This window comes from Papaver somniferum, unplaced genomic scaffold, assembly GCF_003573695.1.
Source record: "Papaver somniferum cultivar HN1 unplaced genomic scaffold, ASM357369v1 unplaced-scaffold_19, whole genome shotgun sequence".
Classification (NCBI taxonomy): domain Eukaryota; kingdom Viridiplantae; phylum Streptophyta; class Magnoliopsida; order Ranunculales; family Papaveraceae; genus Papaver; species Papaver somniferum.
In genome coordinates, this window is record NW_020628818.1 from 11689121 (window position 1) to 11712599 (window position 23479).

The window sequence follows — 23479 nt, forward strand, 5'->3', positions numbered from 1 at the left end:
AAAACAAATGCCCATAAACAGAATCAACCAAGTTACCTGAAGCCATGTGTAGAAACATTTTTAAGAAACTACTTCACAATAAAATGTATACCTGAGTAAAAATCTTCGAAAACCGGGAAAAAATAAGAAACAAAGATTACTACATATAGAAAAGAAAAAAGTCCTAGAAGTGAACCAAAAAATTCAACTTCAACAATTCATCAAGCGCTGTGATGATACATCATCAACAACTGCAAAACAAAATCAGTAAAAAAAATAAACCTTTAGTGTGATTTTTTATTATTAGGACCACAAAGCCTAAGAATGTAAACAAAAAATTACAATCACACAACACAAATAGCACAGAACAAAACAGTAAATTTATCACCTTCTAAATACACGGATTTAAACTATCGCCAACATAAGGAGAAGAGGTACACGATCACCTGCAGGTTACAAAAACTGAGAAATAAAAAAGCTAAACCGTAGAAAAAAAGAAGAAAAAACAGCACGAAGACGATGAGACCTTACGTTTACTCGAGTTCTTTATATAGAGAACATCGAAGTCCATAATTTCCTGAAAAAAAATTATCGACTTAGAGGAAAAATCTATGGTTTGGGAAACAACACCCGAATTATTATAGAACTTTCCTAATTTTGAGAAGCCACACTATTCTCAAATCACCGTAATTAATTGTTGGAGATATTTTTGTAATAAAAATATATTGCATTGAGTATTTAAATTGCTTCAAATATTTTTACATAAAAAATATATTACATACCAAGAGATCACTAAATAATTTACTTTTCACTTTAGACGTTTTCTATTTTTAATTATGGTATGAACAAATTTAAGAAAAGCAATATGAAAATGAGAATACTATTTTTTTATTACTTCGACTTTTGTATGCTTGTATTTTCTTGTTTCTCAATTTGTTCGATTTTTTTCTCTATCAATTGTGTATTTTTCTAACAATTTTTTTTTATATAATTGGACAGGATCACTAAAAAGTTTTCATGAAAAAAAGCCACAACATCTGATTCAAAGGTTAGTACCCATAACTAACTTAACTTTTTTTTAAATTCTCATGCAAATGTAATTTCAATTTTTTAGTTTTAATTAATAGTATGGATTTGTAATTTAGAAAATAATGATTTTGATAATTGTAAGCGGACATTAGACATTTTTATTTATTGTTTTTTTAATTTATTAATTACACGATTGATTAATTATATGATTGATACATGATTGATTACTTTTTTTTACTAAAAAATTGTGATTGCGTGATTGTTTCTTGATTTAATATATTTTTGGAAAGATATTTAGTTTTTGAGATATTCTCTTTTGGTAATAAAAGTAATTCCATTTCTATTAAAAAAAAAATCATGTGGACCAAAAAATATTTTCCACCTTTTCTATTAGGCCACGTCAAATAAATTTCCATTAAAAGAATTTGGTGGGGCCAGAATCAACCAGAAGCTCCAAATAAATGTAATTTCAATCTTTTAGTTTTAATTAATAGTATGGATTTGTAATTTAGAAAATAATGATTTTGATAATTGTAAGCAGACATTAGACGTTTTTTTATTGTTTTCTTAATTTATTAGTTACATGATTGATTAATTATATGATTGATGCATGATTGATTACTTTTTTTTACTAAAAATTTGTGATTGCCTGATTGTTTCTTGATTTAATATATTTTTGGCAAGATATTTAGTTTTTGAGATATTCTCTTTTGGTAATAAAAGTAATTCCATTTCTATTAAAAGAAAAATCATGTGAACCAGAAAATATTTTCCACATTTTATATTAGACCACGTAAAATAAATTTCCATTAAAAGAATTTGGTGGGGCCAGAATCAAGCAGAAGCTCCGATTAACCATGTCGCTCGAAAAAACTCTTTTTATATAGAGAATGATAAGCGAAAGCAGACGGCCATTCTTTGAAGGTATCAACACAATGTCCAGAACCACAATGAAGAGTTACAACGAGACGACAATGAACAATGAGACACCACCATCAAGTTGTGATCTCTTTTCAGGTAAATGGGTTTACGATAATTCGACAAATCCTTTGTATTCTTGGAAATAGTGCACATTCTTGATGGATGAGTTTGCCTGTGAGAAGTTTGGAAGAAAGGATTTACGATATCATAATTGGAGATGGCAACCCAACCAGTGTGACTTACCAAGGTTCGATGCCAAAGCATTGCTAGAGAGATTGAGAGGGAAAATGATGGTCTATGTTGGAGATTCGCTTAATAGAAAGTAGGAATTACCTATAGGTACTAATATCCTAGTATTGGTTAGTGGCAGGTCCACCCACTAAAGCCCAGTAACCAGAGGTCCATAATAAAAAGAAAACAGTAAAATGGACCCAACTTTTTAATCCGAGGTCATGTACATGTGCGGGAACATTTATGTGTAATTTAAAAATACCAGAAATAACATTTCTACTTTACAGACCAATTCACAATTCATCATCTTCATTTTCTCTATTGTCTCACTCGATTCGAAGAGCTCTTGCGACTTGCGATGAAGATTCTTACGAGGTCGTTGATCGATTAATCAGTTTCTCCGCGCAAGATTTTGTTCCCTAGATTTATTCCTTTGTGTCTCCTTCGATTGATCATTTCTAACACCCTAAAAAATGGTGAGATTCTTAATTTAGTCTTCCTTTTATTGTTTCTTAGGGTTTTGATATTTTCAGTATCTTCTTCTTTGTTGTTCGAGTTCTTTTTATCATCAATTAATTGGTTTTTACTGAAATTTGAGTGATTTGTTGGATCCGATCTACTAGTTACAGTCTAGTAAAATAGATCTAATTTTGAATGTTTGATTGCTGATCTGTGAATTGGTTCGATGTAATGATCTGTTACGTTTGGTAGTGGATTAATGGATCTCACTTTGGCCACTGAAACATTATAGGAAGAATTGATGTGTTGATTTGAGAAAAAAAATTGTTATTGTTTAGATTATTCAGTAATATAGCCATAATTTTGTTTTTTGTTTCTTTTTTTTTGTTAAAATCATGATTGTTTGTTGTTACATATTATTTGATTCAACAGTACATAAACGGTATACTGAAGAAAAAAACTGGTTTAATTTTGTTATATTCATTGTTTTATTACTTTTTTTGTTTGATCCTGAAGTACCTGTATCCAATACTGGAATGGAGTTGTTTTTATTCTGTTAGATTCATAGGTTTATAAGTTATTTTTGACATGCAGTTGATTTTTAGTTTACGAATCAGAAGTACATATATGGAATACTGAAAATAATTTCTTGTAATTCTGTTGTGTTCATAGTTATACTCAGTTAATTCATATGATCTAGCAGTACATATAAAATACTGAATTGAAAGTGTTTCGGTTCTGATATATTCCTATGTTTCTGTTGGTTGTATATGTTTGTGCTTTTGGATCTGAAATTGTTGTTAATTTTTGATGCGAGTATAGTACCCATCATGCGAGTTAATTTTTGATGTGAGTATATTTGGTTTACTGAAAAATCAGAGGCTGGTAATCTCCACACTACTACCCAATGCAGTATGAATCTTGATCGTAATTATTCAATTTTTTGGTTAGATTATGATGTTTTTAACATATTTGAACTTTCGATTTGATTATCTTGTTGTTTTCGCTTCTTTATTTATCGAAATCGTGCTTGTTTGTTGTTTCAGGGGTATTATCCAACAGTACATATGTTGCATACTGATACAAATTGCTTTTGATTCTGTTTTGTTCTTAGTTTTATCACTTGTTGTTGTTTGATTCATAAGTATATATCTTCGATACTGAAATAAGACTCTCTCGATTATGTTATTTTGATAGATTCTTTACATACAATTATTTTTTAGTTCATGAATCAGCAGTACATATATGGCATACTGATACAAACTATTTTTTTTTTTGGTCTAATCGTTGTGGTGTTTGATTAAGATTTTTGATCTCCATGTTTGATTTCTTGATTATTTACTAGATCTAGATGAATAATCACGTTTTTGGTTCATTTCGTTATTAGATTTGATCATACTAGTTCCATTTTGTTGTTTTTAGATTTGTTTTTTTTTGTATGAAACAACAGTACGTATATCCTGTATTGACAGAAACCTAGCTTATTTTGAATGAAGAAGAACAAGATGGTGCATCATTATGATTTACGAGGAGAATATTTGTTTTCTGTTTCTAGGTATGCTTTCTAATCATCTTGTTTGATTATTTTGTTCGGTTTTTCTTCTTTTGATTTGTTTTTTTTATTATATTCTGATAATCAAATCGATTTGATTGACGCTTTTATGGTTTTTAGGTTTGTTACAGTTGTTTTTCGTGTATGAATTGACAGTACATATATGGCGTACTGATACAAAACTCTTCTAATTTTGTTTTATTTGAAGTTTTTCCAATTTTTTTGGTTCGATCCATGAGTATGTATGTATAATACTGATAGGAAGTGTTATTTGCTGTGTTTTTGCTCCTTTTTTAGTCTTACCCTTCAGTACTTATGTGAAATATTGTAATATGTCTTTCGATTCTCTTATTTTTCATAGATCTGTCACCTGTTGTTGTCATACTGTTGATTTGTAGTTCATGAATCTTCAGTACATATATCGCATACTGATAGGAAGTGCTCCTTGTTATGTTTGATTCAGTACGTATATGAAATACTGAAATAGATGCTCTTTGTTACGTTTGATTCAGTACTGGAATTGGATATGGAGATGATCTGGAGCTGCAGTTCAGAACTTATTGCAAGAAATGACAGATTTTGAATGATAGGAACAAGAGTTGTTGTTGGTTCACATTTGCAAGCTTGTGAAATTGGTGCTGGTCTTGATGAAGTTACAAATTGGTTGTGATGTGTGTTTGAAAGAAGGTGTGCTGCAAATGGATTTGGAGGAACATAGAAGGTTGGGTTGCTGATGTAAACTGAAGATACAGATGAGATAGAGGAGGAATTATAGGTGGTGATTATTGTGAACAAAATTAGTGGATGAGATGTTCGTCTCAATGGGTTTATTAAGATGGTAGTGTTGTTTAAACAGGGAAGAAGAACAAGTCTTTGTTGCAGCTGAATTGAAATGACAATGGTGTTGATGTAGCTGTTGCAGTTGTGGGTTAAGCTAAGAATATTGTGATGCAGCAAGATAGAAGATTACTGAGAAGATGGAGCTAAAGGCAGTGGTGAATGGTTGACTGCAGAGGTGCTGGTGCTGCAATAAAGTAAAATGAATTGAGGAGTACTCAGATTCCTAAGTAGTGTAGCAAATATGTACTCAAATTTGTAAACAGTGTAGCAGTTATGTACTCAAATCTATGGTCCTTTATATGTTTTAATTAAATTTGGACCTCCAGATAAATAAAATCCCGATTTGGTAGAAGTATGTTATTTCACACGTACTTAAACAGTGGGGTATATTAGTCATTTCCATGTTTTCAAATAACTTTGGACCTTAGAATAAGAGTAAAATCTAGTTGGACCCTGCTATAAATAACCTTATGGGCTTAGGAGCAAACAAAAAATTTTCCTAATAGAAATCAGTGGGTCTCCATGGTTTGTCTGGTAGAATCCGTAATCCCATCAACACTCAAGTCCGTGAACATCAGCGGTTCTCTCAGAATCTTCAATGCCATTGTAAGTTCTTTGCTCTAAATTCTAAGATATATGCAATATGGTTTCAATTGATGAATGATTAACAACAAATGTGTAGGAATATAATGCAACCATTGAATTTTACTGGGCACCATTGATGCTTGAATCAAATTCGTATAATCCGGAGGACCATCGAACACCACATCGGATAGTCAAGGCTGGATCTATTGAAAAACATGCGATTCATTGGACTGATGCTGACATACTTGTCTTCGATTCCTTCATTTGGTGGAGAGTAACAAACCTGGATGTCCTGTAAGTTTCACAAACCAATTCTTGTAAGAACCGTACTGAAAGCATTGGAATTCTTGACTTAAGCAGCTAAGCTAATGAAAATCATGTTTGTGAACAGATGGGGCTCCTTTGAAAAACCTAATGAAGGAATCTACAATAAAATTGGAATGGAGGGCAACTTTGAAATGGCTATGAAAACATGGTCAGATTGGCTTGAAAATCATATTAACCGGACAATGACGCAATTGTTTTTCAACATCATGTCACCAACACATGATTGGTATCATCTCTCTTTGTCTACAATGTCATCCATTCAACTCTTAACCATAAAATTTTAGAATCTCCCCAATCATCAAAATGGTGCAGGGCAGGTGAATGGGGAATGAGAAAAGAAGGAAATTTTAGTTGCAGGAAATCCTACGACCGCACTTGTATAAGAATCAGAGCAATATACTAAGAAATCATAATGAAGATCATTTGTTTACTCATTCAAGTCTTAGATTTGATACAGGATAATACAAAGGTTTTACTTGCTAAACTTTATGTTTCCTAATTTCTTGTCTAACACACACTAAAAGAGAGAGATCCCTTATTACATGACAGCCCTTCCCTTTATATAGGATACTTACATAGTGGATGACAACCAATAGATCCTTTATTTTCGGAATCACTGTGTGTTACAATTGCTCATGTACATTCACTCAGATTCGCACACTCTACACTTCGCACAGATCTTCACACTTTACTCGTGATTATGCTGACATCATCAAATACGTCATCTCCATTTTTCTATCTGCGATGATCTTCGCTCATATTGCATGACTTTTACTTTGCATAAATAATGAATGTGCGATATTTCACTCCTACATTCTGACTCTTCTCAATTCGTTCTCTTTATAGAGTGAACGATATGAGAAATCTCCATCCTAAAGTATCGCACATGTTCAACTTTTCATATTCTGCTTTACCGACATTTTTCCGCGATTTCAGTCTATTTACCTGCACGTGTCAATTTTTCTCCTTTTTACCGATATACCAAGTTTCTAACCGGTCATCTCTTTTACCTATTTATTGATTCATCCTAGAGAAATAGTTTCTTCTTCTTTTCTGGTTTCGTTTTTTCTTTCCAATTTCTTCGAGATTTTTATCTTTCTGATACTGCTTCTCTGATTCATTGCTGCTGCTGCTGTTTTTTTTTTATTATTATCATCTTCATGGATCTCGACTCAAGGTTTGCATATTTTATCAAAATCAATCTCTTGTTCTTCTGATAACCACAATTATTGATCATAATTGTTGATCTTATGATTAACTTTATTCCCACACTGTTTGCAGGAAAAACTCATCCTCAGATGGCTTCAAAGTAACTATTCCTAACCCTAAATCTTCTTCAAATACCAAAGACAAAGAGTCTCTCAAGAGGAAGACTTCGCATAACAAAGGAGTAAAAAATATCTTAATTTTTATCAAACAATATTGTTGCCTCTATTTCTTATCTTCGTTGTTCTCACAGGATTCCGATGTGAGATGGGTGGTGGAAAAGAACCAAAGCCTAAGAGAGTTCGCAAGCCTACATCTCTTAAATCAAATATTGTTATTCCTGAGTTTGGTGTTGTGAACGTCCCCTCTCCTATTCTCGCAGAAAAGACAACTCAAGTTAATACTCATCTTACTGATGCGAATTTGTCCGTCACTCTCGAAGAAATCTTTTCTTCCGAAAAGAAAGTTGTTGATCAGGGAACAAAGAATATCCCTACTCCAAAGGGTGATGATCAAGGAATAAAGGATACCCCTACTCCTGCCTCTGCGATTTCTTCGGACGCTGTTCAAACTATTTCAACCTTTGGGAACACTCCTTTGCTCTCAAACACTGAACCTTTTATAAATATTCCTAACCTTGCGAACTTCACTATTCCTTCTCCTTATATTTCTGTTTGCCCTTCTTCATCTTCCTCTTTTTTATTGGAACCTCTTTCTCTTGATAAGAAAGTTTTGGATAGTGTAAGGTTTGCTTCTCAAACATTACTTGGCATTATTAATTCCTCTCAATCGTCTACTAATGATCCTCACCAACTTCGCATTTGCTCTGCCCTGAGTAAATTGTTATGCGGGTTTCCTTATGACAAAGCTACTAGGGATGAGATTCATTCTCAAATTGATCCAAGCTTTCATACTGCTTTAGATGTCTTGGCAAGTGCCTCTTGTATTTCTTGATCGTATCATCTCTATCACTTATCCCTATCTCAATTATTCTTCAGGAATCTCATCGTAGAATGATTTTAGCTGAAGGACGTTTTGAATTTAGATGCACCCAGTTAGAACTTTCGCATCAGAACACTCTTCTGCAAAAGGAAATCAGTAGACTAAAAGGAGAACTCCAAGTCTCAATTCTTGATTCTGAAGGTCTTCGTAATGAAAACCAAAAACTTGGAGGTATTTTTCTCTTTATTTACTGTATCTTATAGTGCATGTCTTCGCTTATTCATTTCTTTAAACTTATTCATGTATTTATTAAGATATAGACCAAAAGCGAGTTGTGGAGAGATTCACTTTTCAATTTCTTGCTGAAGATACCCGCGCAAATAATGAGAAGTTGCAGATCCAATTAAATCAATTAGATAACCAACATTCGTACTCGCTTGACCAGATTAATAATCTAACTCATGAAAATAGTAATCTTTCTCGAGAGATTGAAATATTAAACGCTCAGATTTCCCACTTATCTAAATTATTGTATAGTGTTGATTTAAGATATCAAACTTTATCAGAAGAAAACCATATTCTTTCGATGGAAAAACATTCCTTTCTAAAGAAGGAAACAATGTTTTCGCGTCAGTACTCAATTCTTCAGAAAATAAATGAAGATCAAGAACAAGCTTTTCACACACTAGAGGTTCAACACGAAGCTTCATTTAAAGAATTAAATACCCAGAACGAAAAAATCAACCAGAGTAAGATAAATTTAACTGTGAAGATGAACCAGCTTCAAGAACAGTATGATCAATTGAAGCATTCTCATAATGTCCTTAAGAAAAAGAATAATTCCATCTCTTGCTGATGAAAAGAAGATTTGATCCCATCTCAATAGCTTAGTTGGTGATGATTTTGATAGAGTAATGGGAAGTATGAAGAATAATACTCTTGCCTTTTCTAAACTATACGAAAGTAGTCAGCTAAGGTTGACTGCCTTGCCTGTCTTCTTTGCTTATTACCTTAGACTTTATTAATGCGAATCTTACTTTTAAATCATGATCCTATATTGCTTTTTGCAGGCTCCGAAAAGTCAAATCAATCTACTATTTCCAAGTTGAGGGATGATTTAGCTAAAGTTCGCAAAGATCGTGCGAACCTGGAGATATCTTATAAAAATCTAGAAGTTTCTCTCACTACTTCGCGGGACCGGGCGCGAAAAAGATTCCTATATCTTCAAAATTTCATGGAAATTAATGCCAGACATATTGAGAAATAAGTTCTTCGCAATGCTCACGATAAGTCTCAACTCTAGTTAACCAGATCCTTCTGAGCAACTCTCTCTCTCCAGTAACTGTCCCTCCACTTACTGTAAGCGAAGATGAGATATATCCTGAAGCAGATAGTGACTATGAATTTTTAAGCGATGATGAAAAAGATCATGAAGATGATATGGATGAAGAGGATCAACTTGAGAAGAACAAATCTGGTAATGTGGATTCTATTGATAAGGTTGGTGCTGAATTTAGAGACCCGAATCCAAGCAAGATTGATGCCAAAAAGTCTCTGGTTGAACGAAAATTACCTTCTGGCAATGTTTAGTCTTTTTATTTTTAAACTATTTGAATTCCCTTTCTTTATTTTGACATACTTTGAACTTTTTTCTTGATCAAGAAGGATAATATCACCTTGTTTTAATTCCCATACTTGCTTCTTATTATCTTTCTTGTAAGAAACAAGTGTGCGGATTTATTTTTTCTTCGAAGTCTTTGATCCCTGAAAAACAACATTAGGTTATATATAACTTTTCTCTTGAGTTATTATTTTGCCTGAATGTATCTTTTATTTCTCCGCGACAAGATCGCAGGCGGTCATTACACCTAAATGTAAAGACCCATTGATCTCGCCTTATCATATTCTTGTATTATTACCTCTTCAGGTTTCTTATGTGCGCAAATATGATAAGCCTTAATACTCCCGTGAGTAAAAAGACTCATGACATTTACGTCTTTTGACACAATTCATCTCCCTAATGGAGGGTGTCGTCCTTATCTTCCCCCTGGTTGACCCTTCAAGGAGGCTAACCTCTACCCGGTTAAGGTTCGCTCCTCCCATCCGGTAATACAACAACCAATTGATTTCGCAGTCTCTTATCCCTCCACTGGTAGGGTTTATGGTTACGAGACTGCACCCTAAGTGGGGTATCTTCGGACCGAGTGCATCATAGTCGGGACTTGTCAAGAGTTGCAAGGTACGCTCCAGACTTCCCGGGCACTCTTGACTCAATTGTGTACCTCGGCGTCCTGATCGAGTTTCTGCACTCCTTAGGAAAGATCTTATTACCCCAATCTTTCGATTTAGGTGCCTTTCCTGCATGGGAATTTTCGTTTTTCTCACCCCAAATCTCCATGACTCAAGTTCCAGGGTCGATGTAGCTTTCCCATAAGTCATGCTTTACCAGGTTTTCCCCGACCATGACGTGCGATAGGTCTTAATTTTTGCCTCTTGCATTTATGCGAACTAGGTTGGACGCCACATTCGGATTCCTAGCCTCCCTAATTAGAGTTTTTATTTCTATTGCCTTCTATTAAGGTCTTAATTCAAGGTCTTACATTTTCCTTTTTCTTATGAAGGAATTTCTTGGCAGTGTGCGAAGACTTCAAGCTTTTTCATTGAATTGAATTTTACATCCATGTTCAACATATGAATTCTTATGCGTAAAAATTCGCATCGCTGTTGCCTGTGCGATTCTTATCACAAGTATTTATGGATAATACTTCTTCAAATGTAACCTATTCCAAGGACGATCTAATTTGCGTCATACATCTCTTCCTTCAGGGTCCTTCAACTCATAAGCTCCATTACCAACTATCCTTTTGATTATATATGGTTTGTCCCACTTCTTTTCTAGTTTCCCATCTCCTCCTTTTTGATAAATTGGTATTTCTCACAGCACCAATTCTCCTGGCTGGAAATCTCTTATATTAACTCGTTTTTTGTATTCTCGAGCTAATCTTCTTTGATAATTTTCCATATGTTGTAGAGCGACCTCCCTAACTTCTTTCAGATCATCAAGTTTTGTTAAAATTAAATCCGCACTTAGATTTTTCTCCCAAGCTTCTTTCTTTGTTGTAGCGATAATGACTTGTGTTGGTAACACTGCTTCTACCCCATATGTCAAACAGAAAGGCGACATTCATGTGGCTTCTCTCCTCGTTGTTCTTTATTCCCATACTACATTATGTACTTGTTTGCATCACCCTTTATTATGTCCTTCCAACTTCTTCTTCAGTATATCTGCGATTGTTTTGTTAGTTGCATCTACCTGTTCATTACTCTGCGGATATAGAGGTCTAGACTTCCCACTTTGGATTTTAAATGCATTAAGTAACATCTCTGTATTCTCGCCTTCAAATTGCTTTCCAGTATCAGAGACTAACTGTGCGGGTATGCCAAATCTACATATGATATTCTCAAAAATAAACGTGAATATATCTTTATCACGAATATGCTGGACTGCTTTTACTTCTTCCCACTTTGTGAAATAATCTGTTGCGACGATTAGATATATTTTTTGTCCTGTACCTGGTATAAACGGACCAACAATATCAATCCCCCATTTTCCAAATGGCCATGCATTCGCTGACGTGTTTAACATTGCTCCGGGTGCGTATATCTTTTTTCCATGACGTTGACATTCTTTGCATCGCGTTGATACTTGTTTTGCATCTTCATGCATATATGGCCAATAATATCCTTATATCTTCACTCTGTATGCGAATGATCTTCCTCCGCTATGATTCCCAGGATCCCCATAGTGTAATGCTTTTAAAATTTCAATTCCTTCTTTTCGCTGAGGCATCTAAGTGAAGACCCAAGAAATTATCTTCGATATAGAATTCCATTCCTTAATTCATAATTTGTCGCACGACTTTTCAACTTGTGTGCTTCTAACCTTTTTCTTGGTACCTCTCCCTTTTCCTTATATGAATGAAGTTCAGTTCTCCAATCTTTGTCTTCGTTCATTTGCTCCTCTTATTTGTCTTCTACTATCATCACATCTGCTCCTGTTTCTTCTTCTTTCTTTATAGATGGTAAAAAGAGTGTTTGTATCTTTATGTCTCGCGCAACGGGATCTACTAACATGGAAGGTATAAAAGCCAATGCATCTGCGAATCTGTTGTCCTTTCCACATATGTGTCTCCAGCTTATTTTTGGAATTCGTTCTGCTAACTCAATGACCAACTTTTTGTATTTCTGCAAAGATGATTCATTTGTACCATATTTACCTTCTATCTGACGAATTACCAACTGTGAATCACTAGTCACTCGCGCGTCTTTTATCTCCATCTCGATGGCTAACTTTAATGCATGTACAACTATACCTCATACTCAGTTTCATTATTTGTGGATGTGAACTCCAATCTAAATGAGTAGGACATTCGCGCTCCTGTTGGTGAGATAAAGACAATTCCAATTTCATTTCCTTCTCCATTAGACGATTCTTCTACTAGTATTTCCCATCTTTCTGAATTACGGTATGTCAATAAATCTTTAAGACTCCCATATTCTTCATCTAAATCCATCATATCTTCTACATGTTCATCTTCTTCCAATGGAAATTCTGCTAGGAATTCTGCAATAACCTGTGATTTTGGTGAAGATAAAACCTCATAACTAATATTAGAATTTCCAACTTGAGCACTCCATCTCTCAATTCTCCCTGATCTTTTTGAATTCTTCATAGCAGGCTCGATTGGTACCTTCGTGAACACCTTAATCTTATGAGCCTGGAAGTATATGCGAAGTTTGAAGGATGCATAAACCAGCGCGAGAATTAATTTTTAAATCTTGGAATAATTTTTCTCTGCAGAGTTGAACGTTTTTCTTATATAATATATATGGGCTTTTCTACTCCTTAATTCGATCTTAACAAAACAGCACTTAATGCATACTGTGTTGATGCCAAATATAGCAACAGATCTTCTCCTGGCTTTGCTTTATGCATAATGGATAGGTTCATCAAGTAATTTTTTATATGCTGTAAAGCTTTATCGCATTCATCTGTCCATTCAAATTTTGTTCCTTTCTTTAATATGTTGAAAAAGTGCTTGCACTTATCAGAAGATCGTGAAATAAATCTCCCCAGCGAAGCTATCAAATCATTTAATTTCTGAACATCTTTTACTGTCACATGTGGTGGTATGTCTGGCACTGCTTTTACCTTTTCGGGATCAACTTCAATTCCTTACTTTGATACTATGTATCCCAAAAAAAAATCCCGACGACACTCCGAAAACACATTTTTTTGGGTTTACCTTTATATTGAATTTTTCGCATTTGTTCGAATATTTCCTTCAAGTTATCTACATGATCCTATGCTTCTTTACTTTTTACTAGCATATCATCTACATATACTTCCAATGCTGTATGGATCCACTTTGCAAACACTTTCTCTACCATTCTCTGATATGTCGCACCCGCATTTTTCAATCCAAATGGCATTTTCGTATAACAGTATAATCCTCTTGGTGCGAAAAAGGAAGTATGTTCTTGATCTTCTTCAACCAAAGGAATTTGATTATAACCTTTATATACATCCAACAATGCGAGTCTATCATTTCCTGATGCTGACCACCATCTGCGGGATGTCTGGCAAAGCAAAACTGTCTCTCGGGCACGCTTTGTTTAAGTCACTGAAGTCTATGCAAATCCTGATCCCCTTATTCTTCTTTGGTACTACTACCATGTTTGTTATCCATTCTGGATATTTTTCCGGTCTTATAATCCCTGCCTCCAACATTTTTTGTAACTCTTCTTCTATTTGAGGATGATATGTTGTTGCGATCTTCCTTATTCTTTGCTTAAATGGCTTCGCATTCTTTTTAATATCCAACTAGTGACATATGACAGTCGGATCTATTCCTGGCATCTCTTCCATACTCCATGCGAATATGTCATTATACTCGCGTAAAATATTTATTGTTCTTTCTTCTTCTTCTTTATCCATTGTGGTTCATATTCTTAATTTTTTGGTTCTTCTTCCGTTCCAACATTTATTTCTTTTGTTGGTTCTGCTGCAGTGAAATTCGCTCTTGGTTCTCCCATTGGTGTTGATTCATTAATCTCTTGAATAGGCTCACCTTTCTTCTCTGGTATCTCGCATGGTATTCCTTTTCCTTCCTTCGCTCTAATCATGTATACCCGAAATTCTTCTTCCTTTTTCTTCAGCGATCCTTTCGCTTCTTTGCACGTCCTTCTTAACTTCTTAGATCTACTTGATGGCAGATCTTCGCACTCGTAACATCTCCTTTAATTTCTCATATTCCACTTGGAATTGGGAATCTAATGCATTGATGTAATGTTGATGTACAGCCTTTATCGCGTGCACCCATGGTCTCCCTAATAACATGTTGTATGGTGATTTTATATCAACCACACATAATGTTATATTCGTTTGTATCTCTCCCAATAGTATTCTCATCGTTATCTCACCTTTTGGTTTTGTCACTGTTTAAATCCATGTATGTTGTAAGTTGGATATTTCATATCTGCGTCTTTGTATCCCACGGCTTTGAACGCACGATAAAATAAAACATCAACAGCACTTCTTGTATCCACTAACGTTCTATTAATCGCCCATTCTTCTGATTCTTTCGTCTTCTCATCATTCTTGTTTCGCACAGCCGTTACTGTGATCACTAACGGATCCGTTCGTTTTAAATTTTCTTCCGGAATTTCATCCGCTGCAAATGTTATCTGTGTTTTCTCCCATTCTTTTAATGGAGATTCCTTTTCTACTATAGTCACATTTTTTCCCATTGTAATCTCGTTTATGTATTCTTCATGTTATCCCTGTTTGAAAATTCGCAAAGGAAATTGACGTTTTTGTTATAGAATTACATTGTATACTCCTTCCTCTTACTCGTATCGTTATGATTCTTTCCTTCTTTATAGATTCTTCACTTTTCATCTTTGTCTTCTCCAAAATTTCCAGATTTAAGTTTTTAAAATTCTACAAACCAACCAACAGGATTTATCACTGTCCTTGTTTCTAGCGCCAGATGTAGTTGCAGGAAATCCTACAACCAGACTTGTATAAGAATCAGAGCAATATACTAAGAAATCATAATGAAGATCATTCGTTTACTCATTCAATTCTTAGATTTGATACAGGATAATACAAAGGTTTTACTTGCTAAACTTTCTCTTTCCTAATTTCTTGTCTAACACACACTAAAAGAGAGAGATCCCTTATTACATGACAGCCCTTCCCTTTATATATGATACTTACATAGTGGATGACAGCTAATAGATCCTTTATTTTCGAAATCACTGTGTGTTACAATCGCTCATGTGCATTCACTCAGATTCGCACACTCTACACTTCGCACAGATCTTCACACTTTACTCGTGATTATGCCATCAAATACGTCATCTCCATTTTTCAATCTGCGATGATCTTCGCTCATGTTGCATGACCTTTACTTCGCATAAATAATGAATGTGCGATATTTCACTCCTACAGAAATTGTTACGGCGAAACAGATGCGATACTACAAGAACATTACTGGGTGCAAGGAACATATCCAGTCGTGGAGAGCAGAATCAGTGAATTAAAAGTTAAAGGTGTTGATGTGCAAATACTGAATATTACACAGCTATCAGAATACAGAAAAGATGCACATCCTTCCATGTATAAAAGGCTATGGGTTCCTTTAACTCCAGAACAAATATCAAACCCTACTAGTTATTCTGATTGTATGCATTGGTGCCTCCCAGGAGTACCTGATACTTGGAATGAACTCCTTTATGCTTACATAATATGAGTTTTTAAGCTTAACATTTAAGAGTGTGTTTCATATTCAGTTATGTTTTAATAGTAGCTCTTTTGTGCCCAAGAAATGCAAGGACTAGCTTCCAAGCTCCCAATTCTTTAAGCTAGTTGGCACTTGCCATTAGTTCCCTCCGCCATCGTCAAGGAGTCTCCCTATTTTTCCACCTCTCTGAGGACGGCAATAGTTAAAAATAAATTAATACTAGACCTGGTCCTAATTTAAATTCGCAAGAAATTGTACAGGATAGTCTCTTGAATTGCGACTACTCAAATTATTAAGAGTTCTTTCCACAGAAAAATTATTAACAACTCAATTTTTAATCATTAAGGTTGATATCATACTAGGTTTCGTATTGTTGGTCGTTTACAAAGTCAAATATTTCATTTAAAACTATTTGTACATTAGTTTCTGTCTTTCTGATGATGTATGTAGATGGAAAATGCAAAATGAGTCGTGTAACGGGTGGATATGCTAAGACTTAAACATGGGATGCCACCTAGTTGTATGAGATTCAACTGTGTTATAACCTTTCCATTATCTCTGAAAAATCAAAAAGCAATGGAGGTCAATAAGTGTAGGAGGCTCTTACTGGTCATCTATGTTACCCTTGTTGTATTTACAATGGCATTATTACCTACATCCCGATCAGCCATCACTTTTGGAAATCAAACGGATAGACTTTCTTTAGTTGCATTCAAAGAAAGAGTTACAGGTGATCCGTTCGGGACGCTAAGCTCATGGAACGACTCTTTTCATCATTGTAGTTGGATTGGAATTACGTGTAGTCGTCGTCATCCAGGTAGAGTCACCGTCCTGAATCTAGTTTCACAGAGTTTGGTAGGTTCTATATCTCCGGATATAGGAAACCTTACCTTTTTAAAACTTTTTGCTCTGAGTAATAATAGCTTCAATGGAAAAATTCCACAAGAAATTGGCCATTTGCGCCGACTTCGGTTTATTTTTTCGTCAAATAACTCTCTAACCGGAGAAATCCCAAACAATCTAACATCTTGTACTGAACTTAGAGTTTTCTTCGCGGAGAGAAATGAGCTAGTAGGGAGGAGAATTCCTATCCAGCTTGGTTCCCTGTCTAAGCTTGTTATTCTAGAAATATCGGCTAACTACTTAGAAGGAACCATCCCTGTTTCGTTGTCGAACATTTCCACTCTTGCAACACTTTCTTTGGCATCCAATAACCTATCCGGCAACAGATATTGGCAAGTTATCTAGATTACAATTTTTCCAAATATCTGTGAATAACATATCTGGTACTATTCCTCCCCAACTTTATAACATCTCCTCAATCTACTCTTTTTCGGTGCTCAACTTCATGGAACCATTCCACCATACATTGGAAATACTCTCCCTAATCTTGAAATGCTTGGTTTAGGTGGAAACATGTTTTCTGGCCGGCTGCCACATTCGATATCCAATCTTTCTAGACTACAAGTGTTGCATGTGCCTAAAATTCAATTCACAGGACGTGTACCGCCGAATTTGGGATTCTTACAAGGTCTTACCACAGTTTCTATGGGTGTGAATCAACTTGGAACTGGTGAAGCAGATGACTTAAACTTCTTTGATTCATTAACGAATTGTAGTTCCTTGGTATAATGGCTAATGATTTCGCTGGACCACTGCCTAACTCCATAGCCAACCTATCAACCAAGCTTACCAAATTATACGTTGGCATGAATCCAATATCCGGTGAAATTCCAACCGGAATTGACAACCTTGTCAGCCTAAACGGATTAGACATGGAGGACAATCTGCTCACCGGAAGTATTCCTGTTTCTATAGGAAATCTTCCAAATCTGGTATTTGTGATAATGTCAGGAAATCAACTCTCTGGACAAATTCCACCAAACATTTGCAATAACATTACAGTGCTCAGTTAGAAGGAATTTATTTTCAAGAAAATAGATTAGAAGGTCAGATTCCATTGCCCTCAGCAATTGTCGTAAACTGACATCATTGAACCTTACACAAAACTTATGGGTCTTTCTTCACTTTTGCTTATCCTGGCATTATCTAGAAATTTCTTTACCGGTTCTTTACCTTTCGAGGTTGGTAATTTTCGAAAAGATTTTCCACCTTCGCTTGTCAGAAAATCAATTATCTGGTACGATTCCAAGCTCTCTGGAGAAATGTCTTTATTTAGAAACCCTTCATCTGCAAGGTAACCTATTTGAAGGTTCCATTCCTCCATCCTTGAAAACTTTGAAGGGAATGCGAGCCCAATAGCTTGTCTGGTAGGATTCCAGATTATCTGGAGACATTTGCTTCCCTCAGGTATCTAAATTTGTCTTCTAATAATTTCGAAGGTGAAGTTCCAAAACATGGCATTTTCAAGAATGCAAGTGCGGAGGAATTTCTTTGCTTGAGTTACCAAGTTGCCCGAGCAAAGGCCCTAAGAAACAAGTCAAAAATTTCCCTCTCAAGAGACTGCTTCTCATAATATTTGGAGCAGTCATTTTTGCTATTTTTCTTGGTTTGTCTTTCATAATCTTTTGGAGGAGAAAATTAGCAAAAACTCTTCATTCTTCTGAATCTCCTTCAGATGGCAATGATTTGTTTCAAAAGGTATCATACAAAGAGCTTCTGAAAGCAACGAATGAGTTCTCTGCGGAAAATTTAGTCGGAGTGGGAAGCTATGGTTCTGTTTACAAAGGCTTGCTAATGCTAGGCCAGGAGACAACAACAATTGTTGCACTGAAAGTTGTGGATCTAAATCGAAGAGGAGCCTCGAAAAGTTTCACGGCTGAATGTGAAGCGTTGAGATGCATTCGTCATCGAAATCTTGTCAAGATATATACTTCTTGTTCTAGTGTTGACTTCAGGGGAAATGAATTCAAAGCTCTAGTCTTTGAGTTCATGCCAAACGGGAGTCTAGAGAACTGGTTACACCCAACAACAGCAATTGACTAAGAATTTCAGATATCACTTGGAAAGAGCTCACTGAGTTTTATGGAGAGGTTAAACGTGGCCATTGATGTTGCTTCTGCATCAGATTATCTTCATCACCATTGCCAAACACCAATAGTTCATTGCGATTTAAAGCCAAGTTGTAGTTGCAGGAAATCCTACAACCACACTTGTATAAGAATCAGAGCAATATACTAAGAAATCATAATGAAGATCATTCGTTTACTCATTCAATTCTTAAATTTGATACATGATAATACAAAAGTTTTACTTGCTAAACTTTCTCTCCTAATTTCTTGTCTAATACACACTAAAAGAGATTACTCATTAATTAAATTTGATACAGGATCATTTGTTTACTCATTCATTATATGACAGCCCTTCCCTTTATATAGGATACTTACATAGTGGATGACAGCTAATAGATCCTTTATTTTCGGAATCACTGTGTGTTACAATCGCTCATGTACATTCACTCAGATTCGCACACTCTACACTTCGCACGGATCTTCACACTTTACTCGTGATTATGCTGACATCATCAAATACATCATCTCCATTTTTCTATATCCGATAATCTTCGCTCATATTGCATGACCTTTACTTCGCATACATAATGAATGTGCGATATTTCACTCCTACATTCTGCCTCTTCTCATTTCGTTCTCTTTATATATAGAGTGAACGATATGAGAAATCTCCATCCTAAAGTATCGCGCAAGTTCAATCTTTTCGTATTCTGCTTTGCCGACACACTTCCGGAATTTGAGTTTTCTTGATTTACGCGTGTTTTCTTCACCATTCATTATCTAACACGTCCTTATAAACGCTTCTTCCTATCCATTTATTCTTCGCATTAAATGATATAAACCTCGAAAATCAAGAGTAAATCTTCTTCGTAATCTCCTTATATATCTTCATTCGTCTTCTTCTTTCTTCTTTTTACTTCTTCTTTCCTTTTCACCTGCTACTGCAACTTTCTTCATCATTTTTTCTTTTTTACGGTCTATCGTTTCTTCCCCATCCTCTTTATCATTCTCCACTTTTTCCCCTCTTCTTAATCTCAATTCACTAATTTGATCACACTTTTACTGATTTGATCTTGATCAAGAATTTTCTACTTTTAAACTCACCATTCCCATTCCTTCAATGGCTCCTGTTGGCAAAAAGATGGAAATAGAATTCACCAGACTCAAGAAAGAATTTGGTACCATAGGTTGTTTACTGTCCGTTCCTTCTGATTCTAATTATTCGTCCAAACTCAATCTTGAGTTAATCAATTCCGAACAATGGACCAACCAGAAGATTATCGTGTCACTAGGACAGCTTCTGAATAATCTTCCTATCCCACTGTATAATCCAGAAATTCCCTTGTTCTATGAAATTCTGGCTGATGATCGGTTCGCACGGGGAATATTTCATCTAAGTGGTAATGTTATTAGAATAATTTTGGAGTATTCGCATCGCGCAGCAAGATTAGGAACTTCCTATGCTTATGAAGTGTGAAATGAATTGTTTCGTGATAAAACTATCAACCCTGCTGATTATACTCTTGAGAATTTCTTCAAACAATACTACATTGCGATCATGAAGAACGAGTCAACCAAGTGGGCCATTCGCTTAAGAAGAAAAGATGGCATTGCTGAAGGTGAGAAGATTATGCGAGACGTAGATTGGAATGACAAATCCAATAGCACGGCTCGCAGGTCTAATGACACATGCTGGCTCAATTGTCCTGTTGTCTTAGAAGGTCCTTATGTTTCGGGCAAAGCTGCTGATGGCTGCGATCTTCCTCTGCCTGTGAATTTTTCTGCTTATCAGCCTTGGAAACTGTTTCTTTCTGAAGATGAGAATAAGGTATGAGACTTTCGCAGAGGTATTCTAAATTTCGCATAGCTTTATTTTCTTTATTTCTTATTTTCCTATTCCTTCAATTCTAGGTTGTTAGGTCAAAGACCATGGCTAAGAGGGCCAAGATTTTGTACGATGCGTCATCTTCGCAGAATATCGAAGTAAGGAACATTCTTTCTAATTTTAACAATATTGTTTCCTCTGTTCCTTATCTTGGTTATTCGCGCAGTTTGAAACTTCGGGTGTTAAAATTATGGGTAAAGCTAAGAATCATCCCAAGAAACCTGTGTCTAAATCTTCATCCAAGAAGCACAAAGAACTTGACCCTTCTTCAAGTCTTGAATCCAAAGATGATGATATTCTTGCTTCTGAGGATCCATCGACTTCCTCCTCCATGAAAGATTTATCCAGTCTTTTCTCCGATACCATGTCAGCTATTAATAATGATGAATTACAACACACCTTTGAAATGGTTTCTAAAGTCTGCGATGCTCCCATTTTAGATGATCCATCTCTTCGCGGAGCTGCTTCTGCAATAAACCCAAGTTTCCAATATGCACTTGGTTCTATGGTAATATTCACATCTTCGCACTTTCTTTAATATTATTTTTATTCTTTCTCTTCGTTATATAATGCTTTCCTTATATTTTCGCAGGTATCTCGTTTATCTTATGTGGTTTCCTCAGATTACCAAAGGAAGCTTCTCAAGTTGAAGGGAGAAAATACCAAACTTAAAAATGAAAATACTTCCAACTCTGAACGTATTCGCGAAATCCGAGAAAGAAATGATGAACTCATTGGTGCGTAGTTTTTATCATTCCCTCTTTCTTTGCTTTATATGATAATTCGCACTTCTTATTTTTCTATGTTCGCAGACATTTATAACCTTTCTGATGAGGCATCTAATTTTCCCAATGAGGAAGTTCTTTTAGAACATCTCAATTCTTCTCTAAACGATTATCCTACCAAAGGAATTGATAATCCTAGTTTGGAAGAATTAAGATCGAAGTATACTGCTCTTAGGATGGATCATAGACCTCTATTGACTACACTCAGTAACTCCAGACATCGTCTTCATGAGAATAAATAAACAATTCAGATTTTGGAGACAAGAAAGAACAAACTCATTGGTGAAAAAGATGAGGTTGCTCTCAAAAGTGCGAAGGCATTAGAAAAATTCCAAGAAGCTATCCTTAAAGTTCAAGTTGAACGTGATTTAGCTTTGAGCGAAAAGATCGCACTCGTTGAAAAAAGTAATTTAATTCGTTCTCAACTTCTTATAGAAAGTGAAGCTGAGTTTAGTTGGACTGCTAGGATTTTGAATGATGCTAGGAAGGGTTTAGCTATAAATATGATCCTTGAATCTGAACATTCTGCACTGGTTAAAGACATTATTTCCAATCATGAAGGTCATTTTTTGCACTGTCACACTCGTCATTTCCTGAGGATGATATATTTTTTAACTCTAACTTGCTTATTTGTTCTTCGCAGAGAAAGAGAAGAATTATCTTGGCGAGATTGAAGAGTTAAAGACACAATTATCTGCTCGCAATGCCAAGTATCAGAAGTTAAAGAAGAACTATATCGTCACTGTTTCAAATAATAGCAAGGATGCCACTCGTGCTCGTGATGCTGTTGTTAAGAAAGTCTGCATTGATAATGATATTCCTCTCTCAAAGTATATATTCGCAGACGTTCCCCCAAATGAAGATGTCCCTGATATTGAGGATAGTGAGGAAGAATATGAAGAATATGAAGAAGAAGCAAGTGATTCTGAGGCTGAGCGAAATGATGAAGATAATTCAGGAAAAAATTAATTATTTTTTGCTTGCTGTAAATTCTTTTTCTGTCTCTTGTATATCTTCTCACATTTTGGAATTTCTACTTCAATGTACAACTTTTAAATATTAATTTTTGCTCCTTTAATATATGTTCCCTTTGTACATATTCCTCGCATATGCATGAGACTATCAAATGTGGAAAATAACATTCTTTTTATGCTTGCATTCCCATTCCTTCCTCTGTTAGATGACACAGGTTGATAGGCTGATGAACAAAATGTCGTTCTCTGCCTTAATTTACTATGCAATGTTATTCGCAACACACTTATTTACCTGCAAAACAAAGTTACCATATATTTTATTTTTCTCATGAGGTCTTATTTTTCCTTCCTAATTAAAGGTATTACTTTGCCCCAAAATTTTCTTTGCTTTTGTGCGACGAAATCGCAGGAAGTCTTTACACTGTAATGTATCGACCCATTGATCTCGCCTTATCTTTTTCTTGTATTATTACCTCTTCAGGTTTCTTATGTGCGTAAATATGACAAGCCTTAATACTCCCGTGAGTAAAAAGCCTCATGACATTTACGTCTTTTGACACAATTCATCTCCTTAATGGAGGGTGCCGTCCTTATCTTCCCCCTGGTTGCCCCTTCAATGAGGCTTACCTCTATCGGGTTAAGGTTGGCTCCTCTCATTCGGTAATACAACAACCAGTTGATATCGCAGTCTCTTATCCCTCCACTGATAGGGTTTACGAGACTGCACCCTAAGTGGGGTATCTTCGGACCGAGTGCATCATAGTCATGACTTGTCAAGAGTGGCAAGGTACGCTCCAGACGCCCCGGACACTCTTTACTCAACCGTGTACCTCGGCGCCCTGATCTAGTTTCTGCACTCCTTAGGAAAGATCTTATTACCCCAATATTTCGATTTAGGTGCCTTTCCTGGATGGGCATTTTCGTTTTTCTCACCCCAAATCTCCATGACTCAAGGTCCAGGGTCGATGTAGTTTTCCCTTGAGT

General features: G+C 35.5%; 1 protein-coding gene and 1 pseudogene across 1 annotated transcript; both read left to right on the top strand.

The window, feature by feature from the left end:
• The first annotated feature begins 1958 nt into the window (after nucleotides 1-1958).
• On the top strand, nucleotides 1959-16576 carry LOC113338519 (annotated as a pseudogene).
• On the top strand, nucleotides 16456-18825 carry LOC113338520 (probable LRR receptor-like serine/threonine-protein kinase At3g47570). The gene is made up of 5 exons (XM_026583925.1): nucleotides 16456-17118; nucleotides 17499-17714; nucleotides 17964-18076; nucleotides 18190-18257; nucleotides 18368-18825. Exons 1-5 carry the CDS (start codon nucleotides 16456-16458, stop codon nucleotides 18823-18825), a joined length of 1518 nt encoding a protein of 505 aa, XP_026439710.1.
• The last annotated feature ends 4654 nt before the right edge of the window (nucleotides 18826-23479 follow it).